At 42.3% G+C, this 20279-nt stretch overlaps 3 protein-coding genes across 10 annotated transcripts in view; 1 reads left to right on the forward strand and 2 right to left on the reverse strand.

Moving 5' to 3' along the window:
* LOC110986786 (uncharacterized) overlaps positions 1 to 20279 on the reverse strand; it is a 128118-nt gene that overhangs the window by 6610 nt on the left and 101229 nt on the right. The window lies entirely within an intron of this gene.
* On the forward strand, positions 551 to 5226 carry LOC147799023 (sorbitol dehydrogenase-like). The gene is made up of 6 exons (XM_087137319.1): positions 551 to 708; positions 1495 to 1613; positions 2078 to 2143; positions 2714 to 2889; positions 3169 to 3290; positions 3631 to 5226. The coding sequence occupies exons 1-6, from the start codon at positions 587 to 589 to the stop codon at positions 3785 to 3787; spliced, it is 762 nt and encodes a 253-aa protein (XP_086993445.1). The 5' UTR covers positions 551 to 586; the 3' UTR covers positions 3788 to 5226.
* Positions 5678 to 20279, reverse strand: part of LOC147799024 (3-hydroxy-3-methylglutaryl-coenzyme A reductase-like) — a 29614-nt gene continuing 15012 nt past the window's right edge. For 2 of the 3 annotated variants that reach the window (XM_087137330.1, XM_087137329.1), the window contains exons 9-20: positions 20119 to 20273; positions 19466 to 19632; positions 18747 to 18982; positions 17304 to 17495; positions 16560 to 16718; positions 16087 to 16172; positions 14945 to 15122; positions 14167 to 14337; positions 13610 to 13750; positions 13130 to 13288; positions 12306 to 12460; positions 5678 to 11656 (exon numbers count right to left, since the gene is read on the reverse strand). In XM_087137330.1, coding sequence (XP_086993456.1) covers positions 11503 to 11656; positions 12306 to 12460; positions 13130 to 13288; positions 13610 to 13750; positions 14167 to 14337; positions 14945 to 15122; positions 16087 to 16172; positions 16560 to 16718; positions 17304 to 17495; positions 18747 to 18982; positions 19466 to 19632; positions 20119 to 20273 — 1953 coding nt within the window. In that variant the 3' untranslated portion in view covers positions 5678 to 11502. The remainder of the gene's footprint in view (positions 11657 to 12305; positions 12461 to 13129; positions 13289 to 13609; positions 13751 to 14166; positions 14338 to 14944; positions 15123 to 16086; positions 16173 to 16559; positions 16719 to 17303; positions 17496 to 18746; positions 18983 to 19465; positions 19633 to 20118; positions 20274 to 20279) is intronic. The other variant, XM_087137328.1, reaches the window with a different exon arrangement.

Raw genomic sequence — 20279 nt, forward strand, 5'->3', positions numbered from 1 at the left:
AAAGAATGAAAAAAGAAAGAGATTAATCTGGATGGAAAATCAGCAATTTGCTTGATGAAACCTAGAAATTCAAGACCCCCTTCCACTGTTTATGGTTTATCAGTTTGTTGCTAATGAGTGCTTTGCCCACCCCTGAAAAAATCTTGACGACATCCATGCTGTGGTGCAAATGACATGGAGCAGCTAAGCAAGAAAGATTGCTAAGCAATTTTATCCACGAAACGAAAATCAGATGAAAACCAGTCACACGCTGGGTTCATTGCAGAATATCTTGGCTGGTAACCCATCTTTGCGTAGCAATTATTGGAGGGGCTCAGAAAGTTGCTGTGTTCAGTGGCCTTATGAAACTCAAGCCTGGTTTTACAGTACCTTTAGGGTTTCAGGACTTGAGAAACTAACCACTCTTACTGTTCATGCAGTTTGATTTGATTTTAGAGTACACAGAGAATAGGCAATGGGGTGAAGGATTTGAGAGGATCCAGGAATAATCCTGGTTAATCATGTCCAGGGAGTTGAGGCTGATGTGAAGGTATTTTCTGTACTTGTAGGTGACCGCGTAGCCATTGAGCCTGGAGTGCCTTGTAGGATGTGCTCTTTCTGTAAGGGAGGTCGCTACAATCTTTGCCCTGATGTGATCTTCTGTGCCACTCCCCCGGTTGATGGCTCTCTACGTCGCTACTACTGCCATGCTGCTGATTTCTGCTATAAGTAAGCTTTCATCATCTCTGATCACATCGTTGTAAGAAGCTCACAAGTGAGTGGAATGTTCAAAAAGTAATCACTGGGTCGACCTAGGTCGTGCCTCCAATTTTGATGCTGATGTGTTGAATAACAAATGTACGTTTGCAAGTTGTGCATAGAGCTCTGACAAGTAACCTTCTGTTGGGAAAGAATGGCTTTAAATATAAGATAAAGGCTGTTTGCTTCACTGCTCGTAGCTTCCATATTTTGTCCAGAAATAATAATAATAATTTATTCATTTATAAAGCGCAAATTTCATATAGATATGTTCAAATGCACTGTACAATGAAGCCATTAAGTGTGGAACAATGAATACATTTAAACGTGGTTGAGCTGATGGCATACAAGGGCACTTCGGGCAGCGGCCAAACGACCCAACAGCAAAGGGGAGACAGTAAGAAGCAGTTACAGTTTTAGAGGTGGGAGGAAAACCCCAGAGGAATATTCTGGGTAAAACCCACAGAGTCAGGTAGGGACTGAAAACCCAATCCACATGTGGACCGGGGCCGGGAATGGAACCCGGGCCCGCAGAGGTGGAAGGCGAGGAAAGAACTACCTTGCCAACCTGACTCCCCTGACTGAAACTGGGACTGTCACAGCTGTGAAGGGCGCTGCACCCATCACCTCCCCCCTCTCTAAAAAGCTGAAAATGTTGGGGTGTCATCTTCAACATCTTGCATGCTTTAGTTGTTCAACTAGAAAGATTGCTTGAGCTGTTTTTCGATTCTAGAGATGGTCGAATGTTTCTCGCAGGCTCCCCGACCACGTTTCTCTGGAGGAAGGCGCCCTCTTGGAACCACTGTCTGTCGGAGTCCACGCCTGCCACAGGGCTGGTGTCCAGCTGGGGAGCAGCGTTCTTGTTCTGGGAGCAGGTGAGCATTCCTTGCAGTGTAGTTGGTCCTTCAGTAAATACCTCCAACTGAATTTTACTGTCTGAGTGCATTTAACCATCAGCCATGGTACTCTCTCCAAGTACCTATCTTCTCCAGGCAAAATCACAACAGTGAAAGTTCAGGTGTGCTTACAATAACTTAAGTCCAGCAGTGGCAAGTAAGGAGCATATTCAAGAAGAATTTCTTCTCAGTAGACATGGTACCTGAATGATTCTTGGGGCATGAAGAACCAGTTCAGTGTGAAGGAAGTCTCCCCTAGAAACTGAAGCAAGGAACAAAAGGAGATAATCTGCCTTGTGGCGATCTGTTGAAACATTTCGTCATCTGAAAATTCAGTGTGACTTCTTTCACTCTCAAAGTGAAAGACTAACTCCAGAATCCTCGAACTGAATTTGACTGGACCGCTCGCTGCTTTGTTTTTCCTCCATGACTCACCTGTGTAGGTCCCATCGGACTGCTCTCCCTTCTGACTGCCAAGGCCATGGGAGCAACTCACATTGCAATCACCGGTAATAAGAAATAAATTATTCATGTTCCATTTTGCCGAAACACTCTTTATTGCCCCGTACATAAATTTTATGTGTTCATGTTTTGGGTGGAGATGGGAGTTGTTGCTTATTCAGCTATGTATGCTTTTATTCTGGTGTGTAGAAACAATGTTATTCTTTTCAACCACAAAAATCAAAAGATGAAATGGAACTTGATGTTCAAGGTTGGAAGGAAAGAACTGTTGATAAAACACCACTACCTCACTGTTTGAAGATACCTTTTTCTCCATATGTTCTATGCCGATTACCCTAAATTTCTCGGCATTTTCACATTGATTTGTAGAGAAATTCAAATTAAAATCCCTAAAAGTCACTAAATGTTTATCTTTCATAAATTATACACACTTCTTACTTTAATAAGGTGGAATTCTGCGTTTTTAAAGATTTTTTTTGGAAAGTGAATTGGGACCTGATCACAACCAGTGATCTATCTACTCAAGTAAGAAACACACCCCATTTCCGGTGTTGGCTTCCACAATTGATAAACTTGGAAATAATTATCCACTGGCCCTTTGTTTCATCTATTTTGAGATCTTGACCAGGGTCGTCTGAACCTGGCTGTGAAGCTGGGAGCCAATCACGCACTGAAGGTGGACACTCGCGACGGTGAGGAGATGGCACGCAGAGTGGAGGAAGCTTTGGGATGTAAGCCAGATATCAGCATTGAGTGCAGCGGAGCCGAGCCCAGTATACAGACGGGTATCTATGTAAGTCCTCTTGCTCGTCTTCGTCTGCTTTGTGTTACTTGTATGGTTTCACGCCTAGGTATGAAGATGTTGCTGTAAAGTGTCTAGCTCAGGAACACAGAGGATTACATCTAATATTGCAGCCCCATGCAACAAATCTGTTTACACTCTCGGATTTCATCATTCATTGCCCATTATGCTGGAGTTCCTTTTTACCAACTAGGTAAGTGGACAAAGGTCCGAGAGAATTAGTGAAAAGCCTACCCAAACAAAAATTTCATCGGTGTTTCTTCTTTGTAGGCAACTAAATCAGGCGGTGTGCTTGTCCTAGTCGGTTTGGGCCCACCATCTGTCAACGTGCCGATGGTCAGTGCCGCTGTGAGGGAAGTGGACATCCGCGGCATCTTCAGATATGCCAACTGGTAAGTGACAGCTGATAGACAGAGTGATTTAGCAGTGTTGGCTTTGGGAATTCAACCCGCATGGAGCAAAAAAGAAAAGCAGAAGGGATACAGGAAGAGGTTTGCGTCCAATGCCTACAAATTTTAAAAACAGTAGAAAGGTTTACATTTTTTTTCCCGTCACAATCTTCCAATGTCCAATGATGTTGAACCTCACTTTTCCCTTTCCCATTTTTCAAGATGGAAGCTTATTCCACCTTTGGAATTGTCCTTTAAAGTTTTAGTGCAGATGAGCAGTCTCTTCCAATTTTTTCATGGAATCGAAGATCTAATACCTCTTTTCGGTCTGCTTACATCTCAGCTACCCTCTCGCCCTGGAGATGATCGCCTCAGGCAAGGTGGATGCCAAGCCACTGATAACCCATCACTTCCCCCTGGAGAAGACACTGGAGGCATTTGAGACGTCGCGGACGGGAGCAGGTGGAGCCATCAAGGTCATGATACACTGCGACCAGTAGGGAGACAGGGAATCACCATGGCAACAGTATGCAGAGTAACCAATCAAAATACTAAACAGCTATTGAAGGTGCTTTGTCACAGAACAATCTCCATATGGACATGATGTTTGATGATCAGTAAGATATTTAGTTACCTTAGCAACAAAATCCCAGATAACCAATCAAACTGGGGCAACCATTAAGTCCCCTAAACTCAGGCCAAACAAATGAACTGTAGTACTAGAACAAAATTTTGACCTGTCATAGTTATATTAACCACTTCGTACGGGGGAGTCCAGTACTGGAGACACATTGCACAGCCCACAAGGCCGGGGGTGCCCGAAATCGGAGCTCGCTTTTAAACAAAAAATAAAGTTTCTGGGCGTTTGTAGAAAAGTTCACTTGCTGTCAGTTATAAGATTGGGCCATCAGCAAAGGTAATTCCATCATTGCCTTGCAACAATGGGTTCACTGGACTGCAAAACTGGGCCTTTACTCACTTGGAAACAAAAGACCGAGCTGCTGGGACTTGCCATTGAAGGTTCGTACAGTAGCTGTCAGTGCTGGCCATTAGCAGAGGTAACCTGTCATTGAAATCCGGCTGTTATATCCAATATATCCAATATATATTCATATTTATATAATCCGTCATTGTTTTGAAACAGTATCATTGTTTGTCGCCAGTGCTAGCGGGATTATAAATGTGGACAAAAGCACTCGCTCCGGCCATTAGCGATACAATACCACTAAGCGCTTGGGGAATCTGGCCACATTGTGCAGTGTTCATTGTGCCCATGTGCTTGTTAAATGGCCCGGTTCAGCCTCATGGCCCATGTGCACTGCATAGCAACCCTGGCCGTCCAGCGTATCAACCCACTGGGCTAATTCCTGGAATAAAGAGGAAATTATGCAACACCGCATAATGGGGGCTCCTTACGGGGCCGCACGTGTGGCTGCAATACTCACACATCAGTGGAGGTTACCTGTCAGATTAGAATGGCCACAGGACAGTCATTCTTTTGGGTGAACATGTGAAGTAAATGAAGATATAAATGTTTGAAGAATTTTGAAAACAGAAAAAAAATCGAAAAGTGCCTGGTCGAGTAGCCTCAACATCAAAAAGTGCCCAGCAGGAAGTGGTTAACATCACTAATTTGGTGGAAGATGTCTCTGTTGGTTAATAAAGAGGCTTTTGGAAACATGGAAAATTCGTTGTCAAAAACTTTTTCCAAACTGTTCCAATGTAAAAAAGAGTAATTTTATAAAAGAAGTAATATGTTTTATGTGGTGGAGGACATAAGAGTTATCTCTGTTTTTGCTTCATTTGTTTTTACTTCAATAATTCATTTATGGGAATCTTTTCTGTTAAATGTTTTCTTAAAAATTCTCCTACCAAAAAACATAAAAATACTGGAAAATTGTATTCTCTAACAGTAGAAAAAAAATTTACTAATTGAAAATTTTGTCTTGGTGAATTATACTTCCGAAGTGTGCTTGACTGTGACTGTCCCACAGTTTTATTTTACACTGACTGTGAGAAAGGAAAACAGACTGCAATAAATACCGAGAAATTTTTGAAAGAATAGCTGTCCATTGGGAACATTTTTCTTGCTATACATGCATGTGCGTAACTTCAGCTGTGCTTGGTCGGTGATTCCAAAAATATTGGAGAAAAGCATTCTGGGACTGAGAAAAATTTGAAATTTTGTTTGGAAAGGCTCAAAATCTTTTGTGATTTCTCAAAAAACTTTGTGCATGATGTGCAAAGTAGGATATATATTCTGCACCTTCCATAAAATTTACTGCAAGCGTTTTTGCAAGAACTCTTTTTAAAAGAGGGTTTGGATAACATGAACAATAACGGAAGGAACTGAAATGACATACAAAGCAAGCAGGGATAATCGGCTTGAGTCCAGTACAAGCAAGCGATTCTGCAAAACATGCTCATTTAATTTATTTCTTTTTTCATTTGACATTTGACTCTAGACAAACTCGGTGACAGAAAATGTATATACCCACTCAAATTTGCCCAAACAAATCTTCAAACTAAGAGTTAATTGTTGATTGACGCTTGGAATTACATAAATATTCCTTCAGTTATGTTTTCTTTCTCTACCTAGGTCACAAAGTGAAAGAATTAGCAACAAAATACACAACATCTATTCCAGGGAGAATTTAAATTTCATTTTTGGAAGATTTACTGACAAAAAATGTTTGAATCAATCCACGTAACTCTAACACTGAATCATAAGCTTAAAGTAGCTGCCAGGAAAATGCACCAACAGCTGCTGTACACAGTGATAATTTTATAATTTATTTACAATATTATTTCACATCTAATTGCAAGATTAATAACTTATTTATAATTCAGTGCGCCACTTGAGTATTTCAACAGTGTGCACACGCCAAAAGGAGCATGCCACAAGTCAATCCGAGGACATGCAAGATACTTGCAAAAGATCTGCCTTACAAGCAGGCCACACCCTGAATCACAGAACAGAACACGTTTGAACTGACCATGGTTTTGGATGATCTGTTCTTGGCTTTTCGAAATACTGAACTTGCTCAGTCCAAGAAGTAGCAAACTAACTGTCATTTAGTTCCATTAACCCTAACACTCCTCAATCCTTCACCTGTTGGAGGAATGAGGACTGTTAGGGTTAATGAAACAATTTGCAGGTATCTAGAAAGGAAAATATATTCTTTACATAAGAGTAACAATGAATTACAAAATTTCATTTACCAAATTCAGTGCACCAGTCATGCACAAAGAGTAGATTAACATATCTTTCAGACAAATCCTATCCCTGTGGACTTTGCACTGATGGCCCAATTGTTCTGATGATAGTCACAAAGGTGGCTTCAAATTTAGTAATGTCAATACAGATAATCCAAACTGCCGAGCCAAGCCAATGGAAAGGTGCATGTTGCAGACAAAAGATGTTCATGTCCTAACAGAAATGAATACAAACGAAATAGGAACCCATCCGAACCTGTGGAAAGTTTCTTCATTGGGTTTACAGATGTACATTACTTCAAAAGACAGCTAAAAGTATCATTTTCTGCAACGAGTGAGCAGCATTTCTGCAATTTTTATGAGCAAAAATAAATGGTTTTTGTCCACTTCTCAAGTAAAACATTTTAAGCAGAAGTCATTGGAATTAGCATCTCAATAAGTAAATTCTCTGTACCATCAATAACCCATCAGAATCATACATGACACATCATGAGGAAAATAGCTGGTACTCGATCTCACAAATTCAAACCGTGATGCTGAAACTGGTCCCTAAACAGTCTAAGAGTGATACTATATCAATTCAGTACAACACAGCTACATGTTGCTGACCTATGCAAAAGCTACTCCACTCAACACATGCACTCAAGCCAAAAGCATTTTGTGTACAAGCACTCAAAAGCAGCATCATTCATCAATGTTATGTTTATGTGTCATACAAGACTAGCTTTTGCAGAGAGGATTATTCATTATTACTTTTTAACATCTATCCTAAGACATCTCTGACGAAACTTTGGCCCACAAAAAATAGGACACACATAAATAATACACCAGGTGTGTGTTTTTAAGGCTGACCAGCATGCCTTAACCCTAACCCCCAAAGGGTTGCTGGCCCTAACCTTCCCCATTCACACAAAGTTAAACACCCATATGGTGTTGGTGCACAGAGGCTGTTGGACTTGGTTTTTCTGAGGTATGCCAAACCCAATGCAAAAGCCAGCTGTTATGGGCCTACCAGACCTATCCCCACAGAATTAAACACTTTACTACTGTTTAATTCTGTGCGGTTGGGGAAGGTTAGGGTTAAACAAGGAACCTTAAACCACAGCTTGGTCCACATTCAGCTTCATCTGAAGAGCTAAATGTAAGAATTGCCTTCCATAATGAATGAATGAAATACTAACCAAAAAAATGCTCATCTCATGCAACAGAACTTGAAGCACTGTCTTTTACTGAAAGTAGACCTCAAGTGAACTACAGTATATCAAAACTGGGGACCCACCAAGTCATGAAGCTGCATGAGGAGGTAAAACCTGGAAACAAGGCCGAGGTTTTCTAAATCCCCTGAATAACTCTTCAACACTATCTCCACAAACACCACACAGAATAATATTTCTCTAAACATTTCCAACTGGCCTTTACAGTCTTTTACAAGTTTGAAGTATAAATGAATTACATACATGCTATTCTAAGTACACATCAAAAAGTACACGTTTGGCCCCATGTCTCAAAGGACAAGTATATAGTTTTGCACTTGTAAGTTCAAAGCTAATCAAATTTTGAACAGGTAAGTGTTGAGATGGGGTGGGGAAGCTGGCAGGTAATTTATAGGATTCATTAGGGAGAGGTTTTTGATAACACGTAGGGCAGGAGCAGGGGATTTGGAATGGGGTTTGGACAGGCCGGTATTGAGCTGGGATACTGTAGACTAGGCATTACGATTGTTTTGCACTGCATTCTGGGAGCCTGCAAGGTGGGGATTTCTGTACTGCAGTCATGCCACATATGTAACTGTGCATTGTGTTTATTCTGCTTTGGAATAAAAGTTGTTGCATGCCAATATATCTGCAACTACTCTTGTCCAATTCTGGAGCTCAACATATTTTCAAATTACAGTCGAACCTCGTTAATAAGAGGTCCTTCGGGCTTGGCAAATTACCTTGTTGTAACATGAACCTTGTTTTGTCAGGAGTGAAAACAATGAAAAAGAAAGGATCAGGATCGAACAATTTCCTTGTCTTAAGCGGAATATTATACATGTATTAACAGTGCTCTTATTAACGAGGTTCGACTGTAAATGTCTCTAAGCGATCTCAATATTGTATTCAGTTCAGCTGAATACCCTCCCAAGGATTTCTCTTGATGTATAAACCAATCTGCCTCTCTCTTAACCCCAATCTTGGGTAGACCCAAACCCACAATGATCTAAACTTGCTAAACAAAATCCCCAAGTGCAAAGCCTGGTATTTTGTGAAAATCCATACATATTCTTGGAAACCGCAACCGTATGAAATTCAACAGATCCAATAATTCCCTGAACACAAAGCTTATTAAAAGTGACTGTAGTACAACTTAACCGAGACAAAGGCTGGATGTAATCTACACATTACGCAAACCAAGTATCCTACAAGAACCCAATACTCGGCTCAAGTCAATCACTCCCACGACACTTTCTGGTTTGACTCCGGGCCATTCTGCAGGTGTGAAATGGTGGTTGTGACACATGAAAATTGATGCCACAATGAAATGTACACAGAGGCAAGCGCAAATGGAAGGTTACATTTCTGAACATCCACAGACAAATGAGACTAATTCTAAACGGTGCTGAAAGCATTTTATTTTGCAGAACCTCACATCAGATATTTGCTCCATAAAGCAGTGGTGCAACCATCAACATCAATCTGTTCTAAAGATCACGGTAGATTCCACTTTGTGATGGCAATTGTCCAATACTCTTAACTTTACAAAGTTCTATCATTTGGCAAATGAAATAGCTTCTGCCCAAAATGGTCCACAACATTTTCAATAGAACTGCTATATACACCACATGCAACACGTCCACAGGTGTCCCTCCGTATGGTAATCACTGGAGAAACACAACTATCTTTTATTTCCTTACCAACACTTAATCTGCTAAACATTTCTCACAATGATGACATGGAAGTAGTGTAGCCCCCGTAAAAAAAGGAGTGTCGTGCTCTTTCAGACTGTACATTGAACCACCCACTGCCGACATATCAATTTAAATAAATAATTTGACTTTAAACACCTTAGTCAAAGCAGAGATTTTTTCCAGCATCCTCGGCCTAAAACCACAGTAGATTAAGCAATTTATATATTTGTCGCACGAATGTCCATGGTAGAAACACTGACATCTCTAGCAGAGGGTCAAATCTGACCAGAAATGATATCAAAAAAGCGAAAAGAATCTGGTTTTCAGTATTGGCAAGAAAATAAAGTTTAAATATTGGTGCTGGCCTGGCCAAGATTTACACACACGTGGACCATTCATACATTTACAAGCAAATTAAACCACAGAGTAATAAATACATTAATGCTAAGTTGCCATGGCATTTTAATCTATGAACTCGTAATTATGAAAGTCAGTGTAAACAACATGTGGCATGCATAATATCACTATGTACAACTTTTTAATTCTTTTTTTTTCAAATTTACTTCAGTCCAATAGAATGACCTCTCTGCCGACTAATTATAAAGTTCAGAGACTGGTATTCTTGCTGTTTTGGTCTTGTACCAACAAACAAAACAGCCCTGACAGGACTAATGGCTCCTCAAGGGTTACTGGCCTCATTCAAGCGCTCAATACTGGTTCTCTGTGTTCTGCTCCTGCGTACGCTTGTTCTGTCCAGGTGAGGTAGAGACAACTTGGGTGGGTTTATGAAGCATGAACACCACCACCTGCACGCTGTGTGTAGAATGCGATTTTCAACACAATGCCAACAATCTTGTAGCTTCTCCAAATGGCAGAAGCACTACTGTCGGTGTGCATCCAAAATGGGATCTCAGCGGTCCACGATGACAGTTGTAATTTTTTTTAAATCCACCACCGGCATGCTTACATGCGAAGTCCTTAGAACAGGTTCAAGCGTCAAGAATTTCAGAAAATATAAATTTAGCTTTTATATATATATATATAAACACGCAGCTGACGAGCAATCATCTTTAGACAATCTATGCTCTCATCTTTGAAACAGGCATCCGCTTGTTTGCAAAGTGCATACAGGGCATCGTGTCACCAGCTGCTAAACAGAATTTTTCTAATCATCGTTTTTGCTGATACCAGCAGAACCATTCACATTAAGAACTACCCTATTATCAAATGTACAGTCAGAGTGAGTTTACTATCCACGGTGGCATTTTGAGTACAAAACCTCTACACAAGTCAAACAGTCAACGATGACAGTCACACTTTTGAGTTTTGGAGGGTTCTTTCTGTGACAGTTATTCCATTTGCTCGAGCATCTAATTCATCATTTAAAAAGTTCCTGTCTAATATCATGAATGCTCTCACCAGATTTCAAAATAAATTATCTCCATAAATTTTATTTAAATTAGACCAAGTAACTTTATAATGAAATTTCAACTCATAATTTCATCCGTCTGGTATTTTGACTCTACACATGCAAAACTTTGACCCTGATTACCCCGTAAAATATGTCACTATTACCCCTTGCAAACTCCCCCACAAAGTAAAAACTGCTTCCCATGAATCTATACTTCCTTTTCAAAATTAACATACCTGACACATTTGTATGATATATATAAGTTTCTTTTGTCAGTAAAACAAAGCAATCAAAAGATATGAGAAATGCTTTCTTTTGTTCAACACTATCTAAACTGACCAATGGAGAGAGAGACAACAAGAATAGCTCGAGAACAGGAAAAAATTGGGGGGAAAGTTTACATGAGTAAAAGTTGAACAAATATGGACTAGGGAAATGAAAAAAGAATGGTAGAACTTATCAAGACAAATAGGTCACATGAAATTACAAGAGCGCTGCAAGTGGAAACTAAACAGTCTGCTGCTGCGGCTTCAACAAAGACAAAATCAGCAAAAGACAATACTGAAAAACCAGAACAGGTTTGTCGGTGCATTTGACCATCAGACTTTTGGAAACCGAGACTTATTTTGGGGGTGCCAAGGGGATAGGCATGGGAATCAATCTGATGAAGGTCTCTCGGGGGTCCAGGTGTTCTCAGGTCATGAAGCCTTGTTGGTGCATGTCCCCACTTGGTCCAAGAGGCCCATCCGGCCCGTTGGGTGGGGGGCGCTCAGGTCCAATGACTTGCTGCGCTTGTGCTCATGGATGGTGGGCAGGCTACTGGACAGACTGTTGGTCACACACAGAGAAGACCTGTGTCCAATGGCACATCAAAGGAAAATGAAAAGTATGTATATAAGTCAGGGGTTCTTTGTAAACGGTCTCACTATCTGCCGGACGGTGGATTAACATCCAGAAGAACTTTCAGCCTAATCCTGCAAAGATGTATTTCAGGGGTAAGTGCACCGAAGTGGATATATCTTGGTCAAATCCATGTTTGGAGTCTATCTTTTTATGTATATGAGTATAACATGTATTTTTGAAGCCCAACTTCCAACTCGGAACCAATCTGACATCCTCGGCTTGCTTGTTAATCAAACAAGAATTGGGGACGGAAGGATGAAAATGCTTTGAAGAAAAAAAAAACGCGACCTGGAAAAATCCTACAACAGTGTGTCTTCTGAGAAATTGTTTACACTATCTTTATATATAAAACATGGAAATGATGTTCTTTGCTTCGTGACGTAAAGCTAATGCAGGACAAGACATTTTGCAGAATTTTGTGAAGTAACACTGTCTTCAGCACAGTCATGGGGCATGAAAACTATGTCACGAGATTCAATGGGGAAAACCCCCTATGAAAATAAAAACCATTACATTTCCAGATCATATGCTCATCTTTTCTGATGCCTCTCTGAAAGCGTGTCAAAGTGGTATTTTCAAGGATATGCATCCTCCTGACCTGTTGTGTTTGAGGTGGCTCTTAACCAGGTGTCCGGCAGCCAGCGCTGACATGAGGGACAATTCCCCAGCGAGGACAGTGGAGCAGACAATGCGGGCCAGGGTACGGGCATTGCGTCCTGGATCCTCGGGGCAAGCACCACGCACACCCAGCATCTAAACGTTAGAGGAGATCGGGACAATCTTTCATTAACACAAAACTGCCAGGACTAATTTTTTTCGGGGGGGGGAATCTTCCAAAAACTGTCCACTGCGCGGGAAATCCACACGTTATTCTTAGTTTCTGGACTCCAAGGCGGCAACAAGCCCCAGGCAAAGTGACACTGGCTGGGTTTCTATCTTCCTCAATCCTGTGAAATTTTGCAAAATGATCTCCAGGTTGAGTTTGAAGAATTGAGGAAGGTTACAATTTTATTGGGTCAATCCAACCCAAGTCTTGTATTTTTCAAATGAATTTATAAAAATTATAAAAATGAAAAAAGAACCACTGCACAAGTTGTAAGAAATCTGAAGTGACTTTGATATTAATTTTGCTGTATGAGGCCTATATCACAAATCCCTTTAGGTCCACTTGACAACCAAGTTTCTAAAGCGTGCACTCCTGCAGAAAGGCTGTTAAGCCCTGGAACAGCACTGATCACTTTGAGCCACACTACAGGCTGTGTATCGGGTAACACAACTAATGTTTTTCAACAGATTGAGTTGTGGATTACGCTTAAGTGCTCAGGAATAAGGAAGCATAACGCTGGTCAAGCCCATTTTGGAAAAAAGGCTTCATTCCAAACAGTGAAAAGGGCTCAAGAGTCGACAGACTCTGGGACTGACCTCCAAGCAGGATCCCTGTGGTGGGAGCACCGTCCCTCCCCCAACGGTGCCAACCTCGATGGACGGCATGGTGACACTGACATACAAGTTCTCCCCCTTGGGGCCTGATGGCTCCATCAAGGTGATGCAGTTGGAGCTGGCAATATTCTGAGCCACGTCCTATACAAAAAAAACAACACATCCATACATAAAAATCATGAATTACAACAAACACCAGCAACCAATGTCGTGGAGCGCCTAGTCACCAAAGTCCGCTAAGCACAAAAATATACTTGCTTAGCAAGAACAGGGTAACAGGAAAAATATCATCCATTCTATGCTCCCTGTGACTGGTTCTTGGCTAAATCTGCTCTGCAGTTCTGAGATATTGAGCTCCCATCAATAATTCAAATATCCTCACAAGAATTTGCTTGTCTCTTGAGGGCGTCTACATCCATGCAATCACTACTAAAATTCTGATACTGAAGACAAGGCACCTACCTGGCCAGTGGCAACATAGATGGCAGTGACGATGTTGGAAGCGTGGGCGTTGAAGCCACCAATGCTTCCAGCCATGGCCGAGCCAACAAGGTTCTTGTTGATGTTCAGCTCCACCAGAGCGGGGACGGAGGTTTTCAAAACCTGACATGGCCAAAGAAAAACGGCCGGGGGATTAGCAGATCTCACTACATGAACGTTTGTGGGAAAGATGATTGTGTTTGGAAAAGGATTTGAGGCTTTGGTTCCGGCTTGCTGTTTTGTACTCACATTTCTCAACATTTCTACAGGCATGCTCTCCTTGCCATCAGAAGATGGCATCTGGTCATATTTGGTTCGAAAACAGTACAGCACATTACGATACCTACCTTACTTAGTCAATAGATACTTTTCTTTTTAATTTGTAAAAACAAATAAAATATACGCTGATCTGATGACATGTTGCATGCTTGTTAGTACATTATTTGTGATTGGCCACAATCTAACACGACCAAACCCAATCTGAACAGTAGGCATTCCTCCGTTTTCAAGTCTAAACACTGGTGCGCAAATTAGCCTACCTTTTCTATGACGTACGCCGGTACGGTGCACTCGCTGACAACCGACTTGCCCCTCCCACCAATCCAGTTAATGGCCGCCGGCTTTTTGTCGGTGCAGTAGTTACCGCTAAGACTCAGGACCTCGAAGGCCGGAAACTGCTCGTGGATTCGGTTCAAGGCCTTCTCTGTACCCTGAAAGTTCAGAAGAGATTTTGTGGAAAAAAAATTCGTGAGTAGGAAATTAGGGGAACCGTATTACCTGGGGAAAATTCACTTCTGCTTTCTGAGAACCGAGACGTCTGGAACGGTCCTCTGGCCTTTTATTTCCTTAAGTTGAAGGAACAATTTGACAAAAATAGATATGGGGCAATCCCTCTTCTTTGTCAGCCGATACTAACCGAGGACAGAGTTAAGTGAAAGTGGAGTCAAGTGCAGCCAAATCTCATTGCAAATGCATGCGTAAGAGGACCAATCCTGTCAAGGCTCAGGCCTTAAACTAACAATCATCTTTTGGCCTCGTGACCTGCTGCCTTTGCCAACAATACCATTGCAACAATCATACTTAATCTTTTTCCAGACTTCCTTTATAATCCATGCATTTAATCGTCTTTCATAACTATAACTTTGAGGCCTAAAAGGTAAGGACCGCTTGTGCTTTTATTCAAGGGTCAAGATATAGGTCAAACAATGGTAATCAGACAGATAGAGGTAGAGTTCTTGGTTACAAATGGGTAAAGCATATCTGAATAATCACACTTTCTACCAGTCTGCAAGCACCAAATTCAAGAGCACCACGTACCTTGGACAGCATGTTCATGCCCATGGCGTCACCCGTCAGGGCCTGGAAACGCATGAACAGGTGGCGGCCGGCCAGGCCCACCTGGACATTCTTGAGCCGGGCAAAGCGACTGGTGGAGTCAAAGCTCTCCTTGATGGCGGCAAAGTTGTCGGGGTCCTCCATCCACAGTTTGACCGCACTGGAATAAGGGGGGAAAAAACAGAGGCAATTATGAAAGTGCAGGAGGCAGAGTTGGAGAATGGTCATGAGGCTGAAGTCTCCCTCATTTACTTGTTCATGTTTTGAACCGGGCGTAGTTATCAATCACAGAGCGTGCAACAAAGATAACAGTACCAATTATTAACCACTACCAGCCGGGGACTCCGAAATCGGAGCCATATGGTTTATATGTGTGGCCGGGGTCTCCGAACTCGGACAAAGGAAACAGGGCCCTGTAACAAAAGACCATACTCCGAACAATAGACCAGGCTGCTGGGCATTACCAGCATTTTTCACTCTCAAAAGTGGTGATAATCCAGCGTTATTTTGAAACCGTATACCAGGGTTTGGGGTATTTAGAGCAAGCGGATTACCACCGGGGACAAAAGCTCTCCACCACCGCAGCGATGAACCACACAGCACCGCTGCAAGCTAATCTGGCCCCTATTGAAAAGAGGTCAGCAGTGCACTGAGCCAGGTTCGTGAACAAAAGACAGTTGTATAACACCGCACAATCTGGGCTCTGTTTACAAGGCTGCAAGCTTGGCTGAAATATTCGGGTGTCAATGAAGGTCACCTGTCAACTTAGAGTAGTGCCTAAAGATTACTCCGTGCGGCTATAAACGACTGTTAAATGGAATGATGAATTGTTGAAGGATTTTGAAAACGGAAAAAATGATAGTCATGCCGGCCAGGCATCCTCAACGTTGAAAAATGCCCCGGCACGAAGTGGTTAATATTCTGCATTGCCCGATTGCAGGAATTTAGGATTTAGTGCCCACTTAGGGGTTATTTGTTAATTTTCTGGTCCTTTTCACATCCACACAAAATGTACATTAGCAGGTGAAAGGTTTACAGACTGTGGGCGTTTTCATCAATTTGCAAGCTCATGACAATGACAGAACTGGATTACCCATCGAGTACCCCAAGTGATCTGTTCCTACCTTGCCTCTTTGGCTGAGGGTAGACTTGCTACCGGTCCTCTCGTCATCCCATCAGCTACAACGGTGCTCTTAACCCCTCCGGCAGCCTGTTTACACAAAGTTGCATTTTCAGTCAAGAGATATGATTCGGCATGTCCAATTTTTTTAACTTACCCGACACGTTGATAGGGTTTGCTGATGTACTTATGGGCTAAATCAGAAACTTAGTGTTCATGGTTGTAAACTGTGGTGCGTGTTCTCACTGGGATGCATCATGATCGACACAGAATGTTCAGTCTTAACAAAATGGGAAGACATTCCAAGTTGGACACAGAAAAACCTGCATCCAAATGTTATGGCTGCGGCTAGAGACAGCACATGTGTCTATGGCTAGTGGCTAGCTACAGCCACTACCCATAGACATGTGTGTTACTCTAAGCCACAGCCAGTTGATTCGGACACAGCTTCCCCTTCACAACCCCAAGTTGACTCACCTGGATGGCCCTGCAGCCCCTGTTGGTGCTGGCCACCAAGCAGCCCTCCGTGGTCCCCATGGGGACGTAGTACTCTTCACCGTCCATCAGCAAGGGTCCGGCAACACCAACAGGCAGTGGCATGTAGCCGACCACGTTCTCGCAGCAAGCACCCATGACCTAGAGACAAATCGAATGAAAATCAGTCTGGTCAGATTGATATGTCTCAGGGAACCAGATTTCATCAATAAGTTGAGGTTTTTACATCACTGTCAGTATTGTTATTATTGTTATGTTTGCAGTCACACCATATAGACTCTGGAGAGATATGGCAATTTCCAAATGGAGGTCTGGGCAAAATGATAACGAAACCATGTTATAGGCTGATGTTGAGCTTGAGCGTTCATCTAGGAAACTCAGAAAGATGCAGAAATTTTTTTCAGACCAATTAAAGATTAAAGTAATAATGTTCATGAACAGTTTCTATATTGCAACACCAACGCTGGTAAAGCATTTTCCATCAAGTGTTCAGAAGTCCCCTATCCAAATCAACACTGCCTATAGAGGCTTTGCGTGGCAGCCATCTTGCAGGGCAGTTCTTGTTTTGTTTCCCAGGGAAACCTATGTGCATAACCTGTGGAAAAAAAAACACTGGCCTGCCCGATGGTAGCCAAGTAAACCCTCGATACAATCTGGTTTTGCATACAACCCAAGGCATCATTTGGAATGAGGTTTCGAGTCAGGCGGGGAGGAGGCTTGGCTTACGTAAGAGTACTGGTAGCCCGTGTACGGCAGATCGCTGAGCGCCCAGTTCTTGGTCAGCTTCTGGCTGTAGATCTGCCTGCGGATGGCCACTCCCCTCTCGGGGTCCTGCAAGACATCTTCCAGCTTGTAAGCGGGGATGTGCCTGCTGGCCACCAGGAGATGCACTTCCTCGTCCGTCAAGTCCATGACTTCCTACAGAAACAGCCAGATTAAGAACAACCATCTTAACTTGATACCGCAGCACGCACTGGTTTGGGACTTAATTGTAAGACACACTACTGAAACTGTCCTCGAGATGTGCTTTAGTAAAGTAAGATGCTGATGTGGGTGATTTCCTTTGTTAAACTCTCAAGGCACAACTGTGTAAGTACTGAATGAAACTACATGGAGAATGACACAAATGAAGAATCATCTGCATTCAGTAACCCTAACCTTCCCCTAACCACACAGAATTCAACACCAGACAATTGTGTGAGTTTGTGGTATTGGGTACTGGTAGCTTACTATCTGGTGTTTAATTTTGTCTGAATGGGTACTGTGGGCCTGCACATGCCCTGTTGAATTTTGACTGAACGGGAACTGTGGCCCTCTCACTTTTTACCATCAAGAATTTCAAATGGGTACTGTGGTTTTAAAGATTATGTAATGATAGAAAGCTTCCCATTGAAATGGTAAGTGTGAAGTATGTAATAAATACCGTAACGAGGACAATCTTCATGTTTTTCTGACCACAATGATCCCAGCAGCCGGGGATGGATATGCAGCATGATGGTGTGTTAGTTTGTTAGAATAGGTACTGCCTGTCCATACTCTTTGTACTGTGCAATGGGCCTGCAATACCCAATCAAACAAAATCACACAGGTAAAGACCTGTTGAAGTCTGTGGGATTGGGTACTGTGAGGTAAGAGTGTTTTTCCAAGGTGTTGAAGTTTGTGTGATTAGGGACGGTTAGGTCCAGCAACCGTTGGGTGGTTAGGGTTAAGCACTACAGAAATGATTAGCTAGTCATTAAACTAACCATGAGTGGAAGTAAACCAACCGTCATTCTTTCATTCAATCTCTAGAAGCCAGGGGGCGAGATATGAATATTTTCATTTACTTTTGCTACACACATGAAGAAAGCCTAAAAGTTCAAAGTGAACATGTGAACAGAAGCTAACTCTAAATCCACTACCCCAACATGAAACTGGGTTTCTGTGGAAGGAAGGGCGAATTTACTTACTAGCACTACCTAAATATTTCAAACTGACCAACAGAACATTTCTGCATTAACAAAGACTGCAGCAATGAAAGAAAATCGGATGTCTGAAATTTGTTTTGCTGGTGTGAAATAATTTTACCAACGGACTGATAGCTAGGAATGTTGCATACTCTTATCAGCATTCATCAGTGAAACAAAGTTTTCAAAACCAGTTAGAAATTATGCCAGAAGTTGAACTTACTCCTGAATTGAGGATACGAGCGCATTCCTGCAGTGGTCGTGGTGCTGTTGGCGAGCTGGGGCGCGAGTTCTCATCCCGAGTGCTCTCAGACTCGTCTCCGACGCTCTCCACGTCCGAGTCCTTCCCACCACCAATGGTGAAGGTAGCCTTGGGGGCAAAACGGACAGGGTCTGTCTGGACACCGCAGGATGAGAACCTCTGCAGTTCCTCCAGGATTGCGGGCTTTTCTGCAGACAATTTAAAAGAAAGAGATAGATAACCCCAGAGCCACATGTAGAGAGAGTTGCGATATGAGTATCACCATTGTTGGGAACAATCTGGCAGGTGTATGCACCAGTGCAAATGGAAAGTTGGCATACAGTAGCTGTACGCTCTACCGTACACATAATGAGCAGCCATTTTGTTTCCAAAATCTGAAGCTGGCATTACTCTGGAGCTCTGGATAACCCTCGGGTCTGTTGCATCCAATACCACCTGCTGGAGATCTTTCAAGGCAACAAACCTGTGTCATTTTTCTTCAAGCTGATGGATTTTTTTTCAGAATCAGCAAGCACTACATGCAATATGCTATAAATTCTGTGGGATACTAGAAATGTATTTACAGCAAGGGCTGATGAAAGGGACTATGTTAACTATAAATGTTACTGAGGCCAGAGAAAGCCCATTCCAGTTCCACTCTAATTAGCTCTACTATTAGACAGTGGACAAATAAAACCAACCTGGTTCCATTTCTGCCTCAGTGATGACGGCGCCATTGCTTGACTGTTCCTCTGTGGTTTCTTCTTCTGTGACTTCAGAGTCGTTTTGGTCAAAGAAGATGTATTTGACAGTCAAGAACGCAGCCAGGAGTAATACAGCCACCTGCTCCATTCCAAGGCTGGCAAATCTGGGAGAAGAGGTGTACAAACAAAATCCCTCAGAACTGATGTGCTGTCAAGTTGTTGGGGCATAACTGTTGCAGCTTTGTAGGAAAGTTTGGAAAGTCTGAATTTCAGATGTACATGAGCTTTGGAGATCAGAGAATGTAGAGAAGAAATAGAGTTTCTGAGTAAAGCCAACAGTCTCGCAGCAGACAAAACTTTCAAACAGGAATGAAAAAAAAAATGTAAACAAAGCAAAAGAGCACTGTATTTCAACAATACATAATTGTACATTTTATTATCCTAATTTACTTGTTAATAACTCCATGACACACAACTTCAAAGCGCATGTAATTTACTCCAACAAAGTGCACAGATTAATAATTTCTCTCTTCTGTTCCTGTTCCAATAATCATATTTTGCAGAAATTCATTTGTTAAAAACGTTTTCATGACCAGAAGATTGTCCAAATGAACAGACTGAGACAAGGACAGTAGGGGGCGGCGACTCACTTTCTGAGGTTGAACTGCCAAAGAGGTATCTCGGGCTCAATCTTGCGGGAGAACTCCAGCTCAGGTAAGTCAGTCAGCGTGCTCACCTCCCCAAGCTTGGCATCGCTTGCTTTCATCAGATGACTGTGGACGTGCACCAGCACCAGACCCATGGACTTTGA

The sequence above is a fragment of the Acanthaster planci genome, linkage group LG05 (genome assembly GCF_054643075.1).
Source record: "Acanthaster planci isolate LZ-2023a linkage group LG05, COTS_SCS, whole genome shotgun sequence".
NCBI lineage: Eukaryota > Metazoa > Echinodermata > Asteroidea > Valvatida > Acanthasteridae > Acanthaster > Acanthaster planci.